The sequence below is a fragment of the Colius striatus genome, chromosome 1 (genome assembly GCF_028858725.1).
Source record: "Colius striatus isolate bColStr4 chromosome 1, bColStr4.1.hap1, whole genome shotgun sequence".
NCBI classification, from domain to species: Eukaryota; Metazoa; Chordata; class Aves; order Coliiformes; family Coliidae; genus Colius; species Colius striatus.
In genome coordinates, this window is record NC_084759.1 from 54,413,919 (window position 1) to 54,440,892 (window position 26,974).

A 26,974-nucleotide genomic window follows, 5' to 3' on the forward strand; every position below is an offset into this window, starting at 1 on the left:
GTTGATGGCCAATCAGCATAATAGAAGCACAGAATGGTTTCTGTGGGAAAGGACCTTTAAAGATCATCTAGTCCAACCCCCCTGCCATGGGCAGGGACATTTTTTGCTAGATCAAAGCCCTGTCCAGCCTGACATTGAACGCTTAATAGGTAATAAACAAGAATGAAGACCAATTTTGTTGTTTAAAGATAACAGCAGAAAATTAAGAGAAGGATAGAAATGGCTGGTGTATCCAAATTGCGTGACACTAGGAGCCTGGGCCTCCTTTGTTTAACAGTTAAACAGAACAAAACCAGCCAGAATATGATGTCCTCGAACAAGATAGCAGCAACTCTTAAGAAAAAATAGATGAGTTAATAGAAACAGAGGGGAAAGGGCCAAAGGATGATCATTGTCAGTCAGAATCAGTCTGTCAGTCTACCCAGCCAGAGTCCATGGAGAGATCATATCATGTGGGCCCATTATGTGGGCTACAGTTACAATCCAAAGGTGACTTAAGGTTGCTCGGAGTGACCCTGCACAGTCCGAATACTTATTACTTGTTTTACACTGTGTCATTTTGCCTTGTAAAATATACTTGAAACAACTGAAATGCTGGGTGGCCTTAAGAATAATTGCTTTTAGGAGCATCACTGAGTGGGATCTTTTGAATCTCTTGAAATTCACATTCCCTGCAGAATCTGTTTCAATAGCTAAGGGTGTACCCCAGAAATTTCAGCACTAGTAATGCTTTCCAGAATAGATGGGGAATGATTTTGAAAATGGCAATAGAAAGTCTGTTTGATGTTATAGGAAACTGGTGATTTTCAGTTATTTGGAACTATTAATCTGCCTTACTAGATCTGCCTAGCTCGCTCTGTGGATATGTGTTGTTGGTTTTTAATTTTGGGGTTTTTTCATTCTTCAGCTGGAATTTTTTAATGGTTTCTATTAGTTTATCATTTTGGCAAGCTTACTTCTGGTACAGTTAGCTGTAGTGATTAACAGATGAAATGACTTCAGAGTATAAATTCTCATTTGGTCTTCTAGGTTATATTTAATCTCTGTTGTATGCCTTCTTAATTACCAGCATATTTCAGTTCTTAAAATTAGAATTTTAAAGCATGTGTTATTCATCTTCTCTACATCAGAATTAAAGACAACATAGACTGACATGTATTATTTCTTCAAAATCTGATAATGTTGTATTTTCTCTCTCATTTAGGCCTAATTATCTCTTTAAAATGCTAAGTCAAGAATTGTTTTAATCTACATGACATAGCTTGGTGGATTTTCTAATGAAATTGTTTTTTGGAGGTTTTTTTGTTAAACTAACAGTAGTTTGTGTTGTGTTTGAACTGAAACATAGTGATCCAACTCTGAACCTCTATCAGTGGCACCAGGACTGAAGAAAGAGCTTAATCCAATTTTTGCAATTTGGTTTTATCCCTAAGAAATGTCTGAAGAGTAAACAGCACAGGTAGTTTTGGGAACAATAAGATTTAGATACATCTTCATGACTTGGGATAATCTCTGAGTGTAGTTTACTGTGTTAAATCTTTTTCTTGTTAAGTAATAGCATTAAAGACTAATCTGTGCCAAGCACGTAGAAGATTAATTAACACTGGGAAGAAAGGAGGTGTCTGAGCCTTTCACCTGTAAGGTACCCTTTATCTCCAACTGAGTTTGCCAGCTTTTAATGCTATTTGTCATCATCTCCAACAGATACCTTGTTATTTTTTTCCACACTGCCCTTTATACTTTGAATGACTCCTGTAATGCCAATACCATATATTAGTCTGTTATCCCTTCCCACTGAAGGCTTTGAATGTTTGGTCTATAAATGTATGCATATTATTTAATAATATTTTAGCACAGCAAATGAAAAAGCTTAGCATTAGTGCTGTTGTATAATATCATAAATCTCTCAGCCATGGAGAAGTGTAATTTTTTGCATTCCTTTCTTCTTTCCCTGGTTGCACCTTTCAGCCTTTCTAAGGAAATATATTTTGTGTAAACAGCCTCTTGGGTTCAGATAATCTTGAGCTTCAGTGCTGCAGGAACTCTGCCCTGGCTTACATGCTGTCTTTTAACTTGTATGGAAACGTTATCATTAGCACAGTCTGCTGTGGACAATGAGGATGTTTTTTTCCCTTGTTCCACTGTAAGGCACCTGTATTTAAAGTGGTTGGGATAATCTCCATTTTGATTGCATGCATCCAAGGCTAAGAAGTATTGGACTAGTAGTGGTGGTTGGAGTACATCTTACTTTAAAAGATGTGACATTTGCAACACTACAGATAAGCCAAGATTGTTATTGTTCTGGGCTTTAAGGTTTTTGTTTTATTTCTGTATTAGGTTGAATGACAGAGGAAATGGGGCTGTTACAGATGTGGGATGTTGAAAGTTTAGGTATCATATCTAGTGCAATTAAATGGTTTATTAGGATCAAGGAAAACTCAAATTCTTGCACTCTTACTAAAGCTTAATGGTACATGCAGCATTATAATTTTATCTGCTTTACTGGAAATAGGTCATCAGTGGTTTTAACTGCATGAGAATTTTTTAAATGTTCTTTTAATTGGTCATTAGTTGCTGATTGCTAAAACAGTTCTGATGATACCAGTCTTTCTCTTCTCAATGAGGAACTACTGATTGTCTGGCACTTGTTACTTATGGATCTGAAGCGTGATTGTATTGTAGGAAGAGTGCCCAAAGTTTCTCTTCACAGAAATAAACTTGTTTTTTTTCCAAATTGTTTCAAGATACAGATCTTGTAGGAACTGTGCAATTCCATATCGAAAAGTATATACAATGCCTACCTTAGTTAAAGCGTGCCTGAGTTTACCATCTTTTCTTCAGTTGTCCCCAGATGGAGTGACAATGGAAAGAAAATCCATTATAATACTTTAAATTACTTGTAGGTAGTGTACTTTGCTGTCTCAGTGCCAAAGATAAGATCCGCTCTTACCAATGCAAGAGCTCTTCTGGTGGATGTTGTCTGCTTAATGCCAGTATCCATACAACACTCTGCATGTAAAATAAGCAAAGGCTTTGTTGAGTCTGAAGAGCACATTGCACTTGACACCCCCTACTCTGACCTGACTTGAGTCCAGGGAACAGGAAGAAGTAGGCTCAATAAGAGTAGATGTAAGTTGAAAACTCCTCCTGCTCCTCTTACAGCTTTCTCAGTAGTGAGTTTATCAGAAGTTCTTTTTGTCATCTCAGGCTGAAACTATATAGTGATTGTGTAACAAGAGCTGCCAGCCCCTATGCAGAGAGTATGGCTCACAATGAATCAGAAAAACAGCTTTACCTGGTTTGGATTGAAGGATACGGAGCAGTGGAACAGGCTGCCCAGGGGGATTGTGGAGTCTCCTTCCTTGGAGGTCTTCAAGACCCGCCTGGACATGTTCCTATGTGACCTGATCTAGGTGAACCTGCTTCTGCAGGGGGGTTGGACTAGATGATCTCTAAAGGTCCCTTCCAACCCCTACCATTCCATGATTCTATGATACCACACAGTCATCATCAAGTGTCAAGAAACTTTGTTTTTAGGAAAACTATGCTCTTGAACATGATTATCAACACAGCATCAACATCTATGCAAATGGCACAATCGTGTCAGTTCAAGAAAGGACAAATGATACCTTCTCATGGAGAGAAAACTTTATGTTCACAGCAGAAGCCAGCAGATCTCCCAGGCAAATGGATTCTGTACTGAGAAGCTGGATTAAGGGGACTGGAACAGTGTTGTGATTGCATTCAGAAAAATCTTAAGCCTTTGGAAGCTTGACAAGAGAGAGGGTGCTTTGTTTCCAGGAGCACAGAGGACTGGCAGATTCCTTCACTGCAAGTGGTATTATAACTGAAAGTAACTGTTGAAGTGTTTGCTGTCAAGATAAAAGAAATGTATTTTATTTCTAGTAGACGAGTAAAAATTTACACTTTGATAGTAGGGGCACTATCTTTTACCGTCCCTGTAATTGCTGTAATTCCGGCAAAAACTCCTGAAACCCACAAATATATTTTCCTCAAACTGCTACTATACTTTTGTGACTGAAGTAACCTACTATAGCTTATGTCCCAGCAGACACCTGTTGATGCAAGTCTCAGTTCAACTAAGTTGGGCTGCACAGGTCTTACAGTCACCAAACTGGATAAAACACAGGTTTCATTTTAAGGCTACGGTAAGGCAGGATATACCTCAAGAAAAAAAAAAAAAAGAGTATAAAGAAATAACTGTGTCCTTTAACCTATAGAAATTGGAATTACATAAAAGGATTGATTAACTCTGAATAGTCTACATTTCCTCACATGTCAGAATTACAGCAACAGAGAAAGGAAAAGCAGTTAAACCAGAGTTCCTGTTGGTCCATCTTGACATTCTCTGAATTCAGAATTAGGTTAACTAGGTGAGTAAAGTACTTCAAACCTCCATTTTCTGCCTTGTTGAGCTGCTTTATTCAGTATTTATCAGCTTCTGAAGACATAAGGTTCCTTTCTACATAGTGTAATGGTAAGGAGGATTTTGCAAGTTTGAGCTTTACGAACTGAACTAATGCCTTTAACGAGAGTGTGTCTCTGTACTGAAAGTATATTCAATTTTTATCACTTATAAGATGATTCTGTTGTCTCTTGTCTGGAAACAAAGTGTGTGAAGGAGAAAGAAGTGGCACAGATTTGATATGGAATATAATACTAATGTCTCTACATTGTGATTTGTTTCTTCTAAGTAGCAAGTAGCATTATGGCTTGATGCCTTGGAAGAACTCGAGAATTTGAAAATGGAGATCCCTCTTTGATCTATCTTATCTGGCTATGCAGAAGAAAAATGTTCTAAAAGTTTCCATTGTGAGGTTGCTGAACTTCTTTGTATTGGAAAATATCAGTGCCCAGGGTATAACTCTTAATGATGTTGAAACTAATTCAACCAGAATGATCCCCACTTCATGGACGAAGATATATTCCTATAAAGAGATGTGCAAAGCCACAAAATTATAAAATGTACAATTATTAACAAACAGAAGACCTGTAAGCTTAACACAGTAACTGACAGCTTCTGGATAAAAAGTTCATCAAGCTCCAGGGATTTTGAGTTTCTTTTCATTAATCATATAATTCTGAATATTCTTTTTTCCCAATCCTACTTGCCATTACTATCATTAGACACCACCTTTGTAGTAGTTATAACAAGGAAACTCCCCACAGTGAAGATCAATGCACAGCAAGGTAATCACATTTTATATGTGTGTTAACAAGCCTTGATTATTTTTGTAGTCAATAGGTGCTGTAATGCAAAATAGAGGGCTCCCAACTTTTTAAAGAATCTCAGATTTTAAACTATCTCTCTGGAAGAGGTGGAGGTTGTTCATTGTAGAGAACAGGAGTTAACAGTAAACCCGAGTGATGGGTGATGTAACTCTTGAGCTCTGTTGTCACAGAATGAGCCTGTCTGAATTCACTTTTTGTAGATTTTTTATTCAGAAACATGCCAATATTTTTTGAAGACTAATGAGACAAATAATACATAAAAATATCTGGCTTGCTTTAATGTGCTGCCGTTTTGTAGTTATAAAAATGCATTGTGAAAATTTTAGCATTTCATTATGTGTTCAGGGCTTTGGCAGCTGCTCTTGTTGATTATTTTCGGTATTCTGACCTTTTCTAGATACTTCACCTGTGAACTGTCAAAGATGTGTGTGTTAGACTTTGTAACTGGCAGTAACTGGCATAATTGCTTTGAAAATTTGTGTAAATAGACAGAAAAGCTTTGTTTCATGGGTTTTCTTAAGAGCAGAAAAACAGGATTTGTCTGTTAACTTCAATTGTTTGTGTTGGAGGATTTTTACTGTGTTAGTTATTGTTTTTATTATAAATCAATAAGCTCAGGGATACTTAAGTTTTCCATTCTCCCATCTATTGAGTATGAAGACAGCAAACATTTCAATTTACCCTTTACAAAGTTACCCTCATCTCTTTCTTCAGTCCTTCTCCAAAGCTTTTCTGTTAGGATGCCTGCAAAAGACTGAGCCAGAGGTTAGGCAACAACCATGCTGTGGCCAGATTTCATGTTAAATTTACTAAGTCGTTGTCTCTTAGATTCATGTTATGGGGAGAGCTTAATTTATGGATTAGGAGAGATTATGGGTATGCTCAAGTGCAAAGGCTTCATTTTCGGTTAAATGGACCTAACAGGTAAAAGAAAACATGAGGAGACCTAAAGCCTGTGTTTGGATCTTTTTCCCTTAGTGAAATATTTTTCAATTTTCCTTAAAGAGAGAGTGTTTGACTGTCCCCAGACAATAGCTGGGACAGAAGGGAGGACAGTTGAGCTTAGCTCTCCAAACTTGTCCAGTATTGACTTAATCTTATTGTGTGATGATATCCATGACAAATTATTCACTATTCTTACCAAAGAACCTGCCTAGGACTGGAGAAGAACTCGGATGATATCTTGATCTTTAATTCTGGAGTGCCTTCATCAAAATCCAGGATTAACCTTTAATGCATCTCAAAGACCTTTTTTTGCTAGAAAAACTGTATAGAGAGTTGATATTTGCACATGCCTGGAGTTCACAGTGTCTGATTTGGGCTGAAGCATTGACATAGCTTTCCTACCTACTTCTGCTGACACACAATGGATTGAGTGTTTGTGCTTCTGCCTCCTTTGAGGGCCATATACTAGCACTGCTGCCTGTGAACTAACAAACACTGATGGTGTTGGGTTCAGTGTGAGGCCTAGCAGCCACTCTCCCTTCCTCCGGCCTGGGGGAGCGGGAGGTGATTAAAGCCCCTCTTTTGTTGAAGCTCTACTACTGCAGCAGTACAAGAGTACAAGATTCATGAGGCCAGAGGCCAAATGCCTGGGGAAGGAACATAGGCCCATGGCTGGCCTGCAACTGCAAGGATGGAAGAAAGGGAGGCTTGGCCCTTGTTTCTGGGCTCACTGGTTTTTATCCAGTGACTGGTTTTGACGTAACCAAGTAAACACAAAATTTCTCTTAGGTCGTATGATCTTGCACTAAGTCAAGTAAAGTATGGTAGGTAAAATAATTTTTGAGGGGTTTATATGCTTGGGCATTGATATTAATTTGTGAGCATAAAACTTGTAGTTATTCAGCAGTAAGTTTTAAGAATTGCCTGAACTAAATACCATTTCATTTTTTTTACTTAAAAATTAAATACAGTGGCTGTTTAAAATATAACTTATAGTTTATATGAACTGAAATCAGCTGCTCCACTTCTTGCAGTCTTGCAGTTATAAAAGGGCAATCCTTTCTGCACAGGAATGAATAATGCAGGTTATCTTGTTTCTGTGAGCATTTATTACAGCCACACAGAACAGCTTCTGGAGAGGTTTTCTATTTCTTATTTAGCAGCAGTGAAAATTGCAATTATTCTATTTACTTGGCTTGCCACTGTGGCAAAGAGTAATTCTTTGGAGTATGAGGAGGAAAATGTTTGTTTTCTCTGGTGGCTGCTTGCATATGCTGCTCTAATTATAATTAAATATGAATATTTACTGATAAAATGGAGCATTTTTCAAACTCTGTTAAATTGATTTTTAAGATTCAAGATATAGGCATAGGCAACCTATCTTGTGTTTTGTATAATGCTATTCATTAAACAGAACTAATAGACAGAGTAGTGAATCAATAAAATATCACCACGCACATCAGATGAACATTATGGCTGTAAATTCTTCATCAGGAAGAATCTGTAGGGGGAAAAAAGGAAACAAAAAGCGAGATCAAAAGCAATGTAGGGAATTAATGTGGAGAAGATGAAAGGGAAGGAAACGAACAATAGGATTGGTGTAAGTGGAGGATTAAGTAAAGCAGAAGCAATCATTTTTTATGGGACAGATGAAAAGAAATGGAGAATAATTGTTACAGGAGGTGCAAGTAGTGGCAAGTTGAAAATGGCATATATTTAATGACCATATAAAAACTAGGGCTTGTCCGTGATTTGTGCTATCATTCATTTCCAAGAACTAGCTTCCTAATAGCTCTTGTAGGATCATGTGCCATTTTATCAGTGGCATTCACAAAAGCTTATTGGATTCTTTTAGAAGCTAAAATACCATCATTCAACATTGTTTAGCTCCAGATAACAATTTTCTTTAAAATATTTGAAGCCAACCAAATCTTCAATTTACATTTGCAGACCCTTGCTACATATAGCACTAGGTTAACCAGCTTGCTTAAAGGAGTGTTTACTGACCCAGGTCTTCGTACAGCTGATAATATACAATGGAAAGTTCTGCAACTTTGAAAGTTCCTTAAAATAAAGAATTTACCAAAATTATTGTTAGGGCAAAATTATGTCTGTGTTTATTGACAGCATTTAGTATGCTTAATATTTCAGGGTTAAGGAAAACCTGTCTTCCAAAGCTGTGCATTAGGCTGATGTACAGCTTTCTTATGAGGAGTACTTTGGAAAGAATCAAGACTGGGGTTGTTGAAAATATTTCCTGTCTGTCCTGCGTATGAGGGTAAAGGAGCCCAAACCCTGGCTCTCAGATCTTAGAGTCATCCCAGTCCCTCACAGAACCAGCAGTGTTGCTGCAAAATATCTATGCATTTTCTTCTAATCTAGGATTTAACTGATATCTAATTCATACCTCCAGAATTTCAGTGTTGTAGTAAATGTGCAGCTTAATGTGTGACGATTGCATGTTTTATTTAGGACAGTGTAAAACTAATTCTGTTCTTGTTGACAACGGTTACAAAGATGTATATTTTTTTATTTGCCCACCGTCTGAATATTTATAGGTGATTAAAATAAAGAGGTTGTTTAGCAGGTGCTGGCTGCAATTTGGTAGTTACAGTATTGTAATCACTTCATGAGGTTTCTCTGAAAGGAAATTATCTTTGTTTAATGCTAAAGGATGTAGGTAATCTGTCTCTGATGCCAAATTATTTCAGGGTGTGAACTTCACTTTTTCCCCTACATTTACGTAGACTGGAAAACCAAATGTTCCAAACAACTTTTGGAATAGTTTCCATATCAACTTTTACATGTTAAAAATGTGATTGAGGATGTTCAACTCAAAACATGAAAAAGAACTTAAATTTAATTCATATGTCCCTTTTTGAAGGACATCTTTTCTTATTTAAATGGTTCTATTAGCACGGTAAATTTGAGTTGTCAGTAGCAAGCCACCATCACCTATTTAAATGTAAGTAGCTGGAACCATTAGGAAATACTGAGTTCAAAGAGGTGTCTATTCACAAACAGTACTTTTATGCCTTTTGAGTGAATTCATGGTAATCAGTTTGTTAACATAAACAATGCAATCCCATTAACTGCTAAGGTAAATAGCATCAGATGTAAACATCTTTTTTACATTGCTACATGACTTGATTTGTTCTGCTTATGGAAACGGTTCAAAACTTTATAGCAATTTCCTCTTTTGTGTAAGTGGCTTATGACTCTTGTGATAGCTCATCTTCTCCCTGCTGCGTCAGCTTTGCATCCTTATCCCTTGTGCAGCAGCCTGTTTTCTTCCCTTTTCTGTTTACCACTGACACCTCTGGGGTGTTGACATTTTTACTCCCTTGCGTGGGCTTATTTTAAAGGCTAGAGAAGGTGTTTCTACAAAGGGAACGTGCCTATTATTACTCCTGGTAATTCCTTACTGTTCTTTTTTCTCCTGCAAGATGGCTGGTGTGTTTCCATAGGAATGAATTTTGTTGCCTTGATGCTAGCCAAACATGCACAAGTGAGAGATGATTCAAGTGTGTGGCTGGGGAGCAGGGAATGGTGGAAGGGGTTTGGTAAGCATCTGATGATGCTGCTACTTCTGACCAGCTTCTTGAAACTCATTGGTTAAGACTCTTGATTTTAAAGTTATTAAACTTGGATGGGGAAAATAAATAAATCAAAAAAATATAGGGAGATGTATTCATTTTTTTCAAATGGGTTTACAGGTGTTTTTTAATGTATCTAATCTCCTCTTCCTCAATGCTTACTGTTATTTCAAAAATGAAGGTACCTTTTTTCTCTTCTGGTTATAAAAAAGGGACAAGATGTCCTACAACCACAAGTTTTCTTATACTTGGGAAACCATGTAGCTAGTCCAGCTGTTACCATTTTATTTTTTTCCTTAACCCAGTGGATTGATACAGCAAACAGAAGTGTTCCTTTTGCCTTTTTGATTGACGGGCATACACTACAACTGGAAAACAAAATAGACGAGGCTTTAGAAAGAATCAGGTTTGATTCTATGGCAAAATTCTTATCCTGAACCATCTGAGGCAGTTTGGGAAAGATTGCAACAGCAGATATTTTACGTGTAAACCTTTGAGTTAAGTGGTGGATAACCTTGGGCTGGAGGACTAATGCTGACCTATATCCTGTTGTGAGAGCTGAAAGCAGCAGGTTGGAACTGCTGGATGAAATCCATACTCAGTTGCCCACTGTACTTTCTTTTTGTCACTACACAATGTCAAATCAAAGACTTTTTGATTTCCTTTTTTAACTATTGTTTATTCTTACTGTTTACTAATTTGAAAAGGGCATAGCCTTGCTGCCATGCTAGCACAATGGGAAAAGTAATTGAAATGAGTGGCAGATGTTGTCCAGCGTGAGCCATCCACCCTACATAACTAGGCAAAGGTAGAGTACAACTTTCTGATATAATAAAGTGATGCTTTTCTTTCTCATTAGCTATTTTGGAGCCTGCTGATTTTGTTGGATCTCTGTATCAAGTTGTAAATGGTGTGTGAAATTAAACACTTCTCAGATGATGGATATGGTCCTCATGATTTCAAATACTCTTCAAATTGCCATGGTATGCTTTGTTTAGACCAGACACGGAAGTCTACCTAATGCATAATTCTCACTTTAGAAAGGAGACCAGCAGGGACGTTTTCATAGAATCATAGAATCGTTTTTCGTTTGGAAAAGACCTTTAAGATCAGCGAGTCCAACCACTAACCTCACACTGCCAGGCCCATCACTAAACTGAATCCCTCAGTACTTCATCTATGCATGAATATCTCCAGGGATGGTGACTTCACCACCTCCCTGGGCAGCCCGTTCCTATGCTTAATAACCCTCTCAGTGAAAAAGTTCTTCCTAATATCCAATCTAAACCTCCCCTTGTTCAACTTAAATCCATTTCCTTATGTTCTGTTATTCGTTACTGGAGAGATCGACCGCGACCTCATTGCAACTCCTCTTTCAGGTAGCTGTAGAGAGTGATCGTGTCTCCTTTCAGCCTCTTCTAGGCCAAACATCCTCAGCTCCTTCAGCCGCTTCTCATCAGACTTGTTCTCTAGACCCTTCACCAGTTTCATTGCCCATCTCTGGACATGCTCCAGCACCTCAATGTCCTTCTTGTAGTGAGAGGCCCAGAACTGGACACAAGATTCAATGTGTGGCCTCACCAGTGCTGAGTACAGGGGGACAATCACTTCCTTGGTCCTGCTGTTCACACTATTTCTGATACTGGCCAGGATGCCATTGGCCTTCTTGGCCACCTGGGCACACTGGTGGCTGATGTTCAGACAGCTGTAGATTGACACCCTCATGTCCTTTTTCACAAGATAGCTCTCAAGCTATTGTCCTGAGCCTGTAGCACTGCTTAGCGTTGTTGTGGCCCAAGTGTAGTACCTGGCACTTGGCCTTGTTTTGAAATGCTTATGATGCATGTCCATATATTGGTCCACCTGACTCTTTTTTTAAAGTTTCCTTTTAAAAATTATCTTCCTAATTTATATTCTGTGATGATATTTTTTCCAAATAGATATTAATCCCAACCCCTCTCTCCCAGATAAGAAACTGGAGACTTGAGAGTTATGTATGACTTGTCGGTGGCACATTGGCTGGCAAGGCAGGTATTAATTAATTCTTGGCTCTGAGCTCGAGATCTAGCTTCTGGTGATTTGGTTTCTATTTTTGTTTAAGAAATTCTGTTCTTAGCTTGTGTACCTTTATTGCATAACTTCCACTAAATGAATATATGTATTAGATGAATCCTTGAAACAATTCTATTCCAAAAGGTGTTCTTGGTCTAAAATGGTAGTATGAATTTTAATCTTTCGTGTTTGTAGTGGCACTTTGATATGATGATGTCATTCTACTCTTTGAGAATTTATACTGTGAAGTGCGAAAGGGTTTGGGATCTTTCTGTGTCCTTGAAGTGAAAGAAAGAAATTCTGCATCTGAAAGTCATTTAGGAGTCAGACTCACTCAGTGTTTCAGTACGTAGGCATGAAAGAAAGGGATACTAAACCAACATTGTCTACCTTATCACAGCTTACTTTACTAATGTATTTTTGACTTCCAGCATAATGCTCTTAATGGCCCAGATTCTGTCATCGGTCTCTATGCTAGACCCCTTTTCAAGACAGAAAACAGGAATATCCCCAACTCATTGTCCCATTGGCCAAGGAAAGTTGAAGTGCAGTGCAACTTTGAAAGTGCCCTGAAATCGTGCAATAGTAGCAATACTATTTGAACCACCTGCACCATTTTCCAGCTGCCTAGGGACAATACCTGTAGCCAGATTAGAGTGTATTTACCTAGGCATAGTTAAGGCATTTGTCTCAGTAGAGAAACTAGAAGAGGAAAGTAAGGCATGTTCTTTCTTCTCTTCTGCACTTATCCTACAACAGACACCCATATACCCCCAACCAGCCGTGTTCTTTGTGTCTGAAACTGTTACCAGCAAATATCAGTAACTTTTAATAGCTGATTTATTTTCCTACTGTATTTTTAACTTTTTTCTTCTTCTTTAAAAAACTTTTTTAGAAACTTTAGTGGGCTCAGGCAGGTTACAAACAGAGATGTCATTTTAGTAATGACTCCACAAAGAAAACTGTATTAAAACATTTGTCACAGGGGAGTGTTTTTGTTGCACACAGCCTCTCAGTTTTACAGAGAGGATGACTTCCCTGGTGAATACTCGAAGAAAGCCTTTGCTGATTAGAGGTGATGAAGGCCATCACTCCTCTCTCTTGTTTTGCTTTGATTCTGTTGTTAAGCTAAGGAGCTGATGCCTGTTGTGTGCTGCACTCCTTGGTCTCTAGGCTGGCACGCTCCCATTTCTAAAGTGAGATATACCAAAGCAGCTAATGGCAATTTGCATCTATAAGTGCTACTTTAAAGAAAGGAGAGATAATTTGAATGTGTGCACGTGTGTTTGCTTTATTCTAGCATTTATGAGCTATTTGCTCCTCCTGTGATTAAGGACTACCCATTCTATGAATGTGCTTAATACTTTGAAAACTTGAAAGAAATGATGGCACCCCATACAATGTCAAAATGTGCATTTGAAGTAAAAGCCCAGCAATTGAGATCTTCTGGTCTTGTTCATAGCAGGTAAAAGGCTGCCTTGATGACACTTAGAGCAAATGAATTTCTCTCCTGCAGTCATGCACTGAATAAATGGCTTGATCTAGTTTGGTACAAAAGGACAAGATCTATAAATAGTTAAGAGAGCTGTCTTCAGGACAAGTGATCTATAGACTGGAACTCTCTCTTGGGGTCTTTTAAAAAAAGTAAGTGCTGATATGAACAAAAGAAAAGTTTGTTTAAAAAAAAACCAAAAAAGAAGCCTTTTTAATGAGATTGAAACTCACATACTTTAACTTCCTTTTGAAAGCATGTGGCCAACCACTTCAAAAGTCCAAAAAGCTAACCTTACAGTCACTTGAAGAAAAGAAGAAAGAAGATCAGTCTATTAATCTGATATGAATATATTGTCAATAATTGTAAGCCAAAAATGCAAGTTAAAACAACTGGTTAATTAGAATTAAAGAGATTGCTGTCACTTACACATCAGTGAATTCAGTTTTTATTTGAAAGCCACTGTTTGGGCTTAAAGAAACTTCTTTGTATGACATCTTTATGAGCTTGTCGATACACAGCACCATTGACCATAGAGTCTCTCTGTCCTATTTACCATTTCATATGCTTTTATTGGCAAATAACCTTGCAAGTTTGTAGACCGTTGCTAATTGTGATAAGCAAAACTTTTAACACATTTTAGTGTGCTGAAGGAAGTATCCATCTACCAAGCTTATTCATGTGGCATTCTAAAGAAAATGATCTATGGAATCAAAAGGAGCGAGCATCCTTTTTAATGGCATTTTCATCTTTGATTCTTTTTTCATTGAGATGAGGCCAGTCATCTTGAAAATGCTTGTCAATTTGCATTTCCTTGCAAAAGCCTGTATGACCTGTGCATGTAAATCTGGGGTTTTAGTGGCAGTCTTGTGTGCAGGCCAGGGCAGTGATGGTGGCAAAGGGTTGGGTGCATGTTGCTGGTGGGGGTGTTAATCCTGTCAGTGCCTTCATATATTTGCTAGCTGTGTGCACCAGCTAGCACAGGGATCAGCAAATGATGTATGCTGCAAATATGACTGGGCAGAGCCTGAGAAGCAGAGATGTGACAGTGCTTGAGAGCCAGAAAGATTCTTCACCAGATTGAGAAGACCGTCTACATTTATATAAGCCATGGATTTTGGGAGAGTTCAACACATGGAAATCCATAGAACCAGAAAGACTGCATCCAGGTGTGCTGAGAGAGCTGGTGGATGTGGTAGCAAGGCTGTACTCTGTACCTTTGAAAGGTCATGAAGATTGAAGGAGGTCCTTCATTACTGGGGAAAAGCAAACGTTGTGCACCAGCTAGCACAGGGATCAGCAAATGATGTATGCTGCAAATATGACTGGGCAGAGCCTGAGAAGCAGAGATGTGACAGTGCTTGAGAGCCAGAAAGATTCTTCACCAGATTGAGAAGACCATCTACATTTATATAAGCCATGGATTTTGGGAGAGTTCAACACATGGAAATCCATAGAACCAGAAAGACTGCATCCAGGTGTGCTGAGAGAGCTGGTGGATGTGGTAGCAAGGCTGTACTCTGTACCTTTGAAAGGTCATGAAGATTGAAGGAGGTCCCTCATTACTGGGGAAAAGCAAACGTTGTGCCAGCTTTCAGGAAAGGCCAAAAACAAACAACATAGAACTACAGCCTGGTCAGCCTCACTCCAGTCCCTGGAAAGTTCATGAAAAGTCCTCTTGGGGCATATTTCTGGGCACATAAAGAAGGTGATAGGGAACAATCGGCATGAATTTACTGAGGGCTGATCAGCCTGACAGCCTTCTGTGGTAAATTTACAGGATTTGTGGACCAGGGAAGAGCAGTGAGTGTCATTTTTGTTGACTTTAGCAGGTCTTTTGGCAACATCTTGCACAATGGATAAAGAGCCAGTTGAGTGGACAGACTCAGTGGGTCATAGTTAATGGGTTGTACTCCACTCAGAGGTTACTAAGGATCTGTATTGTGACCAGTCCTGTTCAACAACCTTATCAATGACCTGAAGGGAGGCAATGGGGGTGCATGGTCATAACATTTACACAATGTGTAGAGTTGGGGAAACTGCTCATGACAGTCATGGGCAGTGGGACCTAGACAGGCAAGGGGAGGGGACCGATAGGGACTTTATATAACTAAACAAAGTTTATGTCTATCATGTGGACACAGTATCTAGACTGAGTTGTGAGTAGAGGGGTCTAATCACAAGATGCTATTACCTGCTTTGCTTCCAGGGTATGCTGCTCTGTTGCATTCATGTCCAGCTGACTTGTCTGCCCGTATCTCCAAATCCTCCTCCACAGAACTACTCCCCACCCAGTCACAAGTCCCAGCCTGACTGAATGTGGTAGCAAGCTGTACTCTCAGGTACAGCTCAGGTACTTCAGGTCCTGTTTCAGTGGGCTCTTCCTTCTCACATGGTGGACTTAATTTGTCTTATACTTCACAAAGTTTCCATTAACTCCTTCCACTTGCCTATTTAGGCCTCCCTAGATGTCAGACCTGCACTAGAGTGCATTAAGCGTTTGCCCCAGTTTTGTGTCAACTGTAAGCTCTGCAAGAGTATAGTCTATCACCTCTTCCAGGACATGGCCCTAAAAACATCAGATGCTTTATTGGGTAATCAGACCCTCAGGCACTGGCAAATACAGTCCAAAGAACAGGATTAAAAGCATATACAAAAGAAGGAGCTTAACAAATAATAACTGTCCAGATGGGAAATCTTTGTGAGTTTCTTTGCATTTATAAATGACAACATGTGAAGTATGATTTGGTTTATATTATCTCCTAATATGACAGGTATGACTCCTTTTTTATTCACATTATTTTAAAACACTGTGAGGGAGTTGGAGATAATTGTATAGAAAGGCTCAACAATTGCCAAGACAACTCTGCAAATGGTAAGTGCTTTACAGCCTCCAGGTGGCTGATAATTTTCATGTTAAGGAAGTGTGTTGTGGTTAGTAGCTTTGGGAATAGACAGAGAGATGCAAGATAGCATTTGAGTTCTCCTGTTGACTAGGAAAGAGGTGCTTTGTTTGTTTTTTTTTTTTTCACATTGGGGGCTAGCAAAATATTTTACAAAATGCCTGGGGTTTCATGTGTCATGCTTCCAAAGGAAGCCTTAGACTCATCAGCCCCATAAAGGCTTTGCTGTTGTTCCTAAGGATACAAGGACCTGCAAAAAGTAAAGGATGATAGCTTTGCCACAGGGAAGTTTTCACTTGCCTTTTCCATTCCGTGTGCTTTTTCATTAGCTGGATAGTATATTTCATGAGAATTTCAGGAATTTTGTGAAAACTGGGAGTCAGAAATAATTTTGTCCATCTCAGTTTGACTTATTCTGGGAGCACTGCAGACTGTTACTGAATACTACTGCCTCAGCTGGACCTTCTATTAACACACCATGCTATGAGTCCTCTGCCTGCCTCCTCTTCTGCACAAGAAGCAATCTGTTACCTGACTCATAAAAATGAAAAGAATGTCCTTGCTATTTTGGCATGAGTGGTGGTGTTTAGCACTAATGGAAGTAAAGAGGCTTCTGCCCGAGGTGGAGAAGAGGACATATTTATGTAGGCTTGAGTAAAGCCCTCAAACACATATATTATCTCATATTTACAACAGTGATGCTTGCTAACCTTGTTCCTTCCTTACAGAATTAGTTTAAAGTTTCAGTTTGTAGAACCCTTGCTGCCCACTGGGTGTGCCTTAGATTTACAGCTAAATTGATGCCAGTTGAAGGGATTAGAGTTGGTGACACTGAATATTAATAAACCTCCTGTGAATTGTAATGTCCACTTGCCTGAAAGGTGACATCTTCATGAGCAACTATCTTGATAGGAGAAAGATTTCAGCAAGATGGGTCTGCAGAGGATGACTTTTCGTTTGGTTGATCTGATCTACTAGGGAATGCTGTCAATTCTGCTATTGCAAGAGGTAGAATTAAGAGGTGTAAGGAATGGAGATGGGGTGGCAAAACCCCGTAGTTAGGGCAGGAATTAACCAGAAGTTAAAGCTGAGTTAAACGCTATACTGAGAGTCAAAATTGTAATGGTGACTTAAGTTAGTCAGACTCAAGGCTGGCATGAGGAACTCAGGCATAATGTTTTGGAGCATCAGGCAAGAAACAAATGCTTGAACTGCCCTCCAGTCTCTCGGAAAACCACCTTCATTTCCAGGAGAAAAGAAGTGACATGTGCCAGATGTACACGAGACTCTGCATTAGTAAATTAACAGGGCTATAACACTCAGGCTTGTGCTGCCTCCTTTAATTGCCTGACATGCAGATAGAATGCCAAATGATGTTCTCTAAAGGAAACTGAATGCAGATTATGCTTTGCAGCTCTTTGCACTATTGGTTAGCTGGTACCTATCATGCTGAACATCAGGAACTCAGTCCACAAGAGGTTAAGGGGCTGCTACTTGTGTAGTTCAAGCGCATGCCAGCGAAAGTCTGCAAAGTTGTGACAGTAGAGTAAGCTATTGACCTTTTCCTAGCATCGTGTCTTGGACTTGTCATTCTTCTTTCTAAGACCTCATTTACAATAGCTTTTGAATTGGAAATAATTGTACAAGAGGACCGTGGCTGCTTTTATCTTTTATGCCTTTACAAAGGGACAATCAATCCTATTTTAAAAAGAAGAAAATAAAAATCCACCACTGCCACACCAAATATGATGTAGTATAGCAATGGTTCAAACAACTTGTTGTTGGTAGAGTTCCCACACACAGTGCAATGCAACATGGTGTGTATATACATGCAGGCACATGTGTGCATGTGCTTAGGGTTGAGGAGTTGAGGATAAAGCCAGAATGTGAAGCTGTGTAAAGCACAGTGTGGCCCCTGGGTGAGTGATTTGACTGGGATCTTCTCATGGCAGTTCAAGTGTTAGTGTCCTTCAACTGATGATTTGTTCCTCATTGACTTAGGAGCACAGAAAGAAAATAAAACAGGAGATAGTCAATGTAACTTTTCATTAGTCATCCCTGTGTCCCCCTTCACACCCCACCTCAAGACTGAGGCACAAAAGGCCCTGTTTTTTGCAGTATTTGAGAGGTTCTGTTATCATGTCCATTGCTAGGGAAGCAGTGAAGGTAAATGCAAACTTCTGACAAGTTCTTTGAATGCTTTATCTATTAGCTTAGTTCCACCAACTAACCTTGCTAGGATGTTGGCTGCAAAGCCAAAGAGGGAAGATTTGCTCTGTTAGGGTAAAGCAGTGGTTTGATATCACACCTCTTCTGGTGTTTGTGGGGTTAGGGTTTTTTTTGATGGTTTCCCCTCTGCTTTCCTCTTATATTTGTAGTGGAAGTGACATGCTCACTACATGGTAAATATCTTACCCATAGTCCTTGTTTATTGTCTCTGATGGCATGACCTCCTGACTTTTTCAACTTAATTATTGGAGCAAAGATAGTCAGCTTCCTTTCAATCATCTTGGATTTGCATCATCACATACTGTGTGAGCCTCAGGTGAAAGCAGCTAAGAATCTATAGCTCCATTCTGTGAGAAAACTGCTGTGGTTTACTGGTGTATGTACTAGTTCAAATAACACCCACACCTGCCCAGCCCCCATTCTTTCTTGAATGGGTAAAACATAGCAGAAGCAATACATTGTTTGTGGATTTTCTGTTGTACAGAACCACAGAATCTTAAGGACTGGAAGGGAACTTGAAATCATCAACTAATACAACCCCTCTGCCAGAGCACGACCACCTAGAGTAGGTCACCCAGGAACATGTCCAGGTGAGTTTTGAATGTCTCCAGAGAAGGAGACTCCACAACCCATCTGGGCAGCCTGTTCCAGTGATCCCTCACCCTCACAGTGAAGAAATTCTTCCTTGTATTTCTTTGGAACCTCTTATAAGCTGCCATACTGTTGCTAGAGTGCTATGGTATTAGACCTACCGTCCAACTGCTGTGTTTATTCTTTTAGGGTGGTTTCCACCAGAAATTTTTTTTTATACTAGTGTCAGCTGGAGTCAATGATAGCTAGACTTACATAGACCCTTGTGAAGGATTTCAAAGAGGTCATTTAAACTCTGTTGATACACTTGGTTTACTTCTGTTCATCTGTACAGTGACAAAAGAGATAATGATTAAATTGAGTTTGTTGTGGAGGTATCAACTTGCATCTTGGTGTTGAAACACCCTTCTCTTTAGACTATAGATATTGGCTATGGATTTTCTGTGAGGCTGTGTGTAAATCCCACAGTGCAATAAGCAACGATGAACAGTTGAAGTTGTTTTGGTGGCCAGTGACCTGTTACGCTTTCATACCATCTCCCCTCCATCACCAGAGGAACGTAGTAAATGATGTTTTCAGAGCCAGGCTGCAGTGCAGACAGTCCTTCTTTGGTTATAAGCAATAGTGACAGAGAACTTTCAAAATTACCAAAGTTCACTTGGTAATCAGAGAGGGTTGAGACAGAGCACCGGATTTACTTTTTCTCCATTTAGAAAGTCTTTTTCAGATGTTTCTGCTGTTCTCAATAAAACCCTGTATTTGCTGATTCAGGTTTGCTGAGAGCGGGCTGGGTTCACTGTCGTGTTCCAGCTGCTTTGCAGTGCTCTGGCAATGCAAAACAGCTGCAGGTCTGGTTTAACTCAAGCCACGTTTATGGCTGGTTTGCATCACTGGAGCAGTGTAAAGTACCTGAAGCATGCAAGCTAATCTGGCCTATTGGTGAACCATTATAAATTACTTGTTTTTCTTCATGTAACTTTATTTATAGTTGAAGCCTGTAGAAAGTGAGTAGATTGCATCACTAAAAGACAGGTTTTGTGTTCTAAACTAAAGCCTATAAAATTAGAGTTGTTTTCAGCCAGAGTTTTTTCCTTCTTGACTGAAATAAAATTATCAAATTACACATTGTTCCTCTGTGCTTCTCTGTTATGTATTCAAGTAACACTAAGATTACAGTTGCTGGTTCTTACTATAAGATGAAGTAATGATTAGCCTGCAATGTAAAAGGGTAGGCTTTATGAGTTTTATTTTGTAGAATGTGGGCTCAGCTTTTATTCTAAATGCAGTAATTTTTCTCTAGTTTACTAAGACTGTATGCCACATATGTGTTGTTATCAATACTGTCTGTAATATGCTCATAAAAATATTTTGGAGATTTTTGGACAGGAAAGAAATCATCCAACTGTGATTTTTCTTGTGTTTATACTAAAATATGTAACCGAAATAAGATTTGCCTACCTTGGATAAGATGATGAATGTTCAAAACACTCTACAAATATTAATCATTAATTATATTGGTCCATGTATAGGGTTTTTTTTCATAATCCAGCTCTTCCTCTGAGGCCTTATAGTGTTAAACAGTTACTATACAATATAAAAATGACAGAAGTGTCATTGCAGCAACTCCAATCTATACTTTCTTCAGAACTCAGAATTTTTGCTTTTCATTTAGATTTTTTTTTTTATAAAGCTTATGGGATGATGTTTTAAAAATAAATCTTTCTTGATAAACATATTGGTAGTCAAGTCAGAAATTGTGTTCCTCTGATCATCTGTGTGTTGGAAGAAAACATGACATAATTTGCAAAGTTTTTCTAGACTTTGAGGCAAAGCACTGAAGAATTAATTACTGCCTCATATTAATTAAGATAACAATGCAAAACCCTTCATTAGAAGCATAGGAAAAGTTCTTCCTTGGTCCTTGGAGAGAATATTATATGCAAGCCCTGTTGTGTGGGTTGCAAGGTGTCATTGGAATTTATATGCATTACTTGTCTAATTGCAGTAAATGTAGCATGTCCAGATAGGTTTAAAAGTTGGATGGCTGTTTGTTACTTGCTGGAAATCACTTGAAACCTTGCTACTCAGAGGCAGCTGTTCACAGGTCCTTCACCTCTCCCCAGAGAGAGCTGGAAGACTCTGTTGTTGGACCCTGTCTTTTATGGCAGAAGCAGTAAACATGACAGGTTGTTTGGGAGCCATCTGTTTTAAAATGGTTACTGCTTTGTATGCAGTAATGAACTTGAGATCAGTTTTCTGTCTGTCTTCATAGTAACAGCCTTGTTTGGTGTCACAACAGGTGGAAGTTGATGGGATGAAACTAAACGTGACCAGCGAGTGGAACCTGGCTTCACCCTTATTGTCTGTCACCATTGATGGCACTCAGAGGACTATACAGGTAAACTGACCAGCGCTTCACTTGTAGAGCTCAGAATTACCAGAAGCCTTTGGATATGCAAATAGTACTGATATGTGGGGTCTAAATTTGCTACACCATGAAATTTACATGGCATTGTGCAAGTAACATAATTTTTCTGCTTTTAAGGCAATCAATGAACCTATCTCGGAGTTATTTATCTAGGGTTTTGAATCTCTTACTTCTTCTTAAAGACAAGTTGCTTATTTTAGCCAGGAACTTACCTCAGTTTCTAGAATCTCCGTACTCAGTGGCTGTGATGAGATATGGTTTCTTAATCACTTAAGAAATAAAGACTGGATTACTGTAAAAAAACCCAACCCCAACAAAACAACCAAAACCAACGTGGGGTCTGCAGTGAAATTATTCACTTGCTTGTGTTTGGATTGTGTGATTTATTTATTTATTCTCACTTCTTGTTTCTGTTTTGGAAGTCCCAGGACAGTGCATTTCCCATGTAAGGTGTTTTTTAAAATATGTTTTTATGAAACATGGTTAGTTCTGTGATTTGAGAAGAAATATCCAGAAAACGTCCTAAACTTGTGTCACATTGAGAAAAGAGGTCTACAAAAAGATTAATGTAGTTGTATATTTCCTTCTGACTGCTAATGTATTTGAAACAAAAGAATGGGCCTTTAACTGTCTTGTAAATTTTCTGAAGGTAATGCCAGTCAGGACTTGCATATTTGTTGACAAATAATTTCTTTATATATATCTATTGATTTTGGTAATAATGAAAAGAAAAGAATAAAAAAAATATATTGGAGTTATTAAAAGTATTTTTCTACAAAGGACATAATCTATTTCCTATATGTTTTTCAATGATACAGTGATCAGATTTCTGATAATTTACAGTGAAATGTGTGAAGTTTCTTTTTTATTTTCAGTCCTGGTAAATTATCCAACTGAAAATATTATTTTTACTTTGACTGAATTGAGAAGACTGCCATTTGAAGATGAAAAATATTGTGTCTTTCAAGGTCACTATTGACTGAGAGTGAAATTTTCATTATGTGCCCAAGCAAATTCTGGACTTAAGTTTTGCAGATTTCTTTGTAGGTTAATGCCAACTTCAGGGCTTGTGTATATCTAAAATAATTTTCTATTTTAAAAGGTATTTTTATGTTTTAACACTAGTTAATTTTGTTGCTACTTTATAAAGTGTGTTCCTGATTTTGAATAGGAAACTATGCTGATGTATGAATGTATCAAATCTGTCTAGGAGAAAAGCATTGAATTTAGAGTGAATAACTATTCAGAAGGCCTCGTTGCAAACTATGTGGTAACAAAATGACTCGATTCAGATCTTGGAGTATAACTAATAGCCGTAAGACCAGTTAATTAAAAGTGTAATATTTGAACTGGCACGTAAAGTTATTTTTAAGATGAACGACTTTCAGATCTGAACATGAGCTTTCTTCTAGGAGCTCAGCCAGCAATAATGTTACTTGCACTCGCCGAGTATGACCAAACGGTATGAAATACTGCAGGGCTAGCCACAGCAACAAGCAACGAGCTAGCTGCCTGGTATCTATCCAGCAGAATGTGGAATAAGCACATATGTTGTTTCTTTCTCAGATTTTATCTACAAGTCTTTGCTTTTAGCAAAGAAACCCAGTAGCTTGAAAAGTTATTAATCTTTTAGTGTATATATGTAAATTTATGGGAACCTTAAACTTGACCTCTGATATCCTCTCACTGGAATCTAAATTGGTTTTTTGGTTATATATTTCTGTAGACTTGCCCCACTGCAAGAACCAAATTAGACAAGTGTATTCCTGTAGGTCAATTTGTCTCCAAAAGCAATTGACCCCTGAGTCTTGAAGTATCTTCTTTCAGTGAGACTTAGCCCTAGAGCCATTTAAGCAACAAATATGGATGAATCGAATAATTCCAGCTGTGCTTTATTAATTTTCAGCCAATCTAATTTCTCTTCATAGTTGGTTTCATTCTTCTAAATTTGCTCAACCAAATACAGTCTTTATGAACATTATATTTCTTTGAAGGTTTGATTTATGCACCTTCGGCTCGATCCTGCAGTCTGGCCCAAATCCAGCAAAGCACTTAAGCATAGAAGCAGGAAATAAATAATTTCAAAATGTTTTGGTTTAAAATGTATTTATGCAAATTACAGTCTAGACATTCAAATTGTTGCATATCTGTCGCACATTTAAAAATAAGTAATTAAGCATGCTCCTGTATTTCTACTCTTCTGCTGAAGGCTCAATGTGTATTAGAGCAAAGCAAGAACACCGACTCTGCCACAGAGTTAAAAAAGGCCCGAGAGTTTGAAAAGCAGGTTTTCCAAGACCATTTCTATGTATGGGACCTGGGAATACATCTGAGCACCTGAGAAGAGGTACCTGCACTGGTCACAGTCTGTGTAGGGGCATATCAGGGCACACTACCAGGATGTGTGGCAGCCCCCTCCCTCCTCCTTTTGTTTCCTTTGCGAGGAAGCCCATCTGTGTGCAGCAGATGGGCGCTGCAGAGTGCCTGGCCAGGTCCCCAGATGATAGAGAGACCAGAACCCTGGGGTATACTGCAGGTCTGCTTGGCTTGCAGCATCAGGGCTCTGAAATCTTTGTGCTGCTTTGGATTACTGTGAAATCCATAGGATGTTATGCAAAATTATGAACTGATGAGAACTTGGCATCATTTGAACAAGTGATTTGAGATACCGTCTCCAGGGATGACAGTGTGGGCAGACCCCATAGCATCTCTTGAAGTACACAGATTCCATCAGGATATTTTGTTGCTGTTTATAGTACTTCTCTATTTCTCAGCATTTCCTCCACTTCTGACTAGACTCTGTCTCTCATTTGAGGAAGCTGAATTTAACACCTCGTGGAGTGTAGGATTTTGTTCATCAAGAAAATGTGTGCAAAATACTTTCTGCTACCTGTTTCCAAAGATGTTAATGGCTCAGAATCTGCCTTACACCTTGCTATTGGGAATTTGGACTCTGCTGAAAATCAGAGAAGTAACTACAGGCATGTGGTTACAATATGTCGTCTTGAAGATTCATATTTGAAGGGATTGGCAGTGATTTCATTTAAAATACAATTATGTATTAAACGTGATTTGAATATGATATAGCTGATATTCATATGATATTATATGATATGGGCAATATTTAGAGTAAAAATAAACAAATGAGGTGCTTAACGATTCCTGTGAAGTATGAGAAGAAGCGAGGAAGTTGTTTGAGTTGTGGAAAAGAACTGTAAGAACTCCGGTGGAAACTGGGAGAGTGTTGGTTCAGAATGGTATCCTGGAAAGTAATGACATTTGGAAGAAGGGCAGTGGGCATATTTTGGGACAATGTGGGCATTTCTATTCCTCTATCTCTGTTCCCATGTACAAATAGGCTGGATTTCAGTGAGCTGTATGCTTGCAGATGTCATCATCTATGACCTCTTATCTCTCCCTGTGCATATGAGCTGAGGAGCAGGTAGATGGAGAGAAGAGAGAAGTAAACTGCCTTTTCTGTAGACTGAACATCTCCTTTTATTCCCTCATGTGAACCAGAATCTAAGGGGATCTCAAGGTAAATCAATGAATCCATGAAGTCCAGCACATGGACTTGAACCTAACTGCAAGTCAGTCTTTACTACAGCCAGGTTGCAAGTAGATGCCTTCTACTGGGACACTGTGCAGGAAGATTAGGTATCTGCAGAGAGAGCGAGTTGCTCAAGGAAGGGGGCAGGGAAAAAAAGCAAGCATGACAAAGTGTCAAACTCTTTTTACTTTGTCACTACTTAGGTTTGAGCAAGTTCTCAAAAACCTCCCAACCCCACTGACCTTTCAAATTCTGAGGCTAGTCTTTGACTGCACCACGTGGACAAATTTTACAACTCCTTAGAGCTGTTAGTGCTCTGCTTTTGTTGGTGCCATCATCAACCACTCAAGTCATCCTTTATATACCATCTATTTGCAGACAGTTCCCTATAGCAACAGGATTCTGAGACAGAATATATAATTTATCACCATCTTTTACCAACCCTTTTGTACCTCATTTTCCTATGTGATGCACCCAGCCTTACCACTGGAGTATCGTTGTCTAACACTGACTTCACAGCTCTACTAACTTGCCATAATGAAACCTTTCACTTTCTAAAGGTAGTGCAGGCATTCTACCTGGAGCCTGGAAAACTGGTGGATTTTGGCAGGTTCGGCAAAGCAATTTTACCATGGCACTGGTGATGCCTTTTCTTTGTATTTCTGGGCTTTCAGTGAATTGGCTTCCACTAAACTGAAGCTCTCTAGGATGTAGTGCTTGGTTGGACAGGGTCCTGAGCAGCTCAGTATTACTTTGACTTTAGCATTGTTTCTGATCTGGAAATGTGCCTACCTGTTTTCCAGAAGCACCCTTCCAGACTAAGTGTTCTGTGAATCTGTTCCACATCCCAAACTCTACAGTAAAAAGGTCTTTATCAGTCACAGAAAGGTGTAATTAAGAGAGCAATGGAGTTACTTAAGAGGAACGTGATCCTGTAAAACTGAAATCATCAGTCTCAAGCTTCAAGTGCTTTTGTGAATGAAACAGATGAAGATTTGTCAGTGGAATTTTCTCTGCTTGCAGTGTTGTAGGAAATTTAGTGATGGCATCACTTTTTATTTTTCCATTTATTTATTGCATCAACAATTGCAGCAGGAGGATTATATTCTGCATCCTGGGATATGACAAATTTAAGTGTTTCTCTGATCCAGTGTTTCTTTTGATTATTATTTTGATCTATAATAACAGAAAAAAAAAAAGAAAATGCTGTAGGTTGTGAAGCCTTTGTTCCTGGGAAATGTCTGACATTCTGGGAAATCTCTGACAGGAGAACAAAGCCTATGCCCAAGTATTCATTTCCTTCAAACCCCATGCAGACTTTTTTCAAACATGTGTAATTTTTTTTAAGAAAAATTACCTATCTGTATATTTTTTTTACTTTGAGATCTCAGATATAATCTACTATAATGATATATTATATAGGTTTCAGGTCTAAAGTACCATTACTTGGACACACTTATTTTCTTAAACCCTGAAAATGGGAAGCTTTAGTGAGCACTGTACATGAAGATTGCTCAACAATCCATTCTTTAGTACTGTGCAATTACTTCATGTGCTCTGCTGTTGTAATTTACCTGTGATTTCAGAATTATTTTTACTAGGTTGTCTCTAGAAGAGGGACACACAATGACTTGCAAACAGGGATGGAAGTTTGGATATATACTATATCCAGAAAGCTATACGATGGGGTAAAGAAAAGACAGAGTGTGGCCCAGCACTGCATTCCTGATAGCCTATATTGATCACTTGGTAGCTCACTCACTGTTTAAGCTATACCTGACCTAAGCAAATCTGGTGCAGATTTATGCCATGCTGTATAGACCAGAGCAGTGGGACTGAGATAGTCATTGCCACTTGGCTTTGCGACCAGGCATCAGTCTATGGCGCTTGTTATTTATCAATATAGAAACACAGACTGCCATTGTTTTCCTGTTT

At 38.7% G+C, this 26,974-nt stretch overlaps 1 protein-coding gene across 3 annotated transcripts in view; it reads left to right on the forward strand.

Moving 5' to 3' along the window:
* PCCA (propionyl-CoA carboxylase subunit alpha) overlaps positions 1–26,974 on the forward strand; it is a 283,334-nt gene that overhangs the window by 186,807 nt on the left and 69,553 nt on the right. For all 3 annotated transcript variants that reach the window (XM_061996271.1, XM_061996282.1, XM_061996292.1), the window contains one exon: positions 21,361–21,459. In XM_061996271.1, coding sequence (XP_061852255.1) covers positions 21,361–21,459 — 99 coding nt within the window. The remainder of the gene's footprint in view (positions 1–21,360; positions 21,460–26,974) is intronic.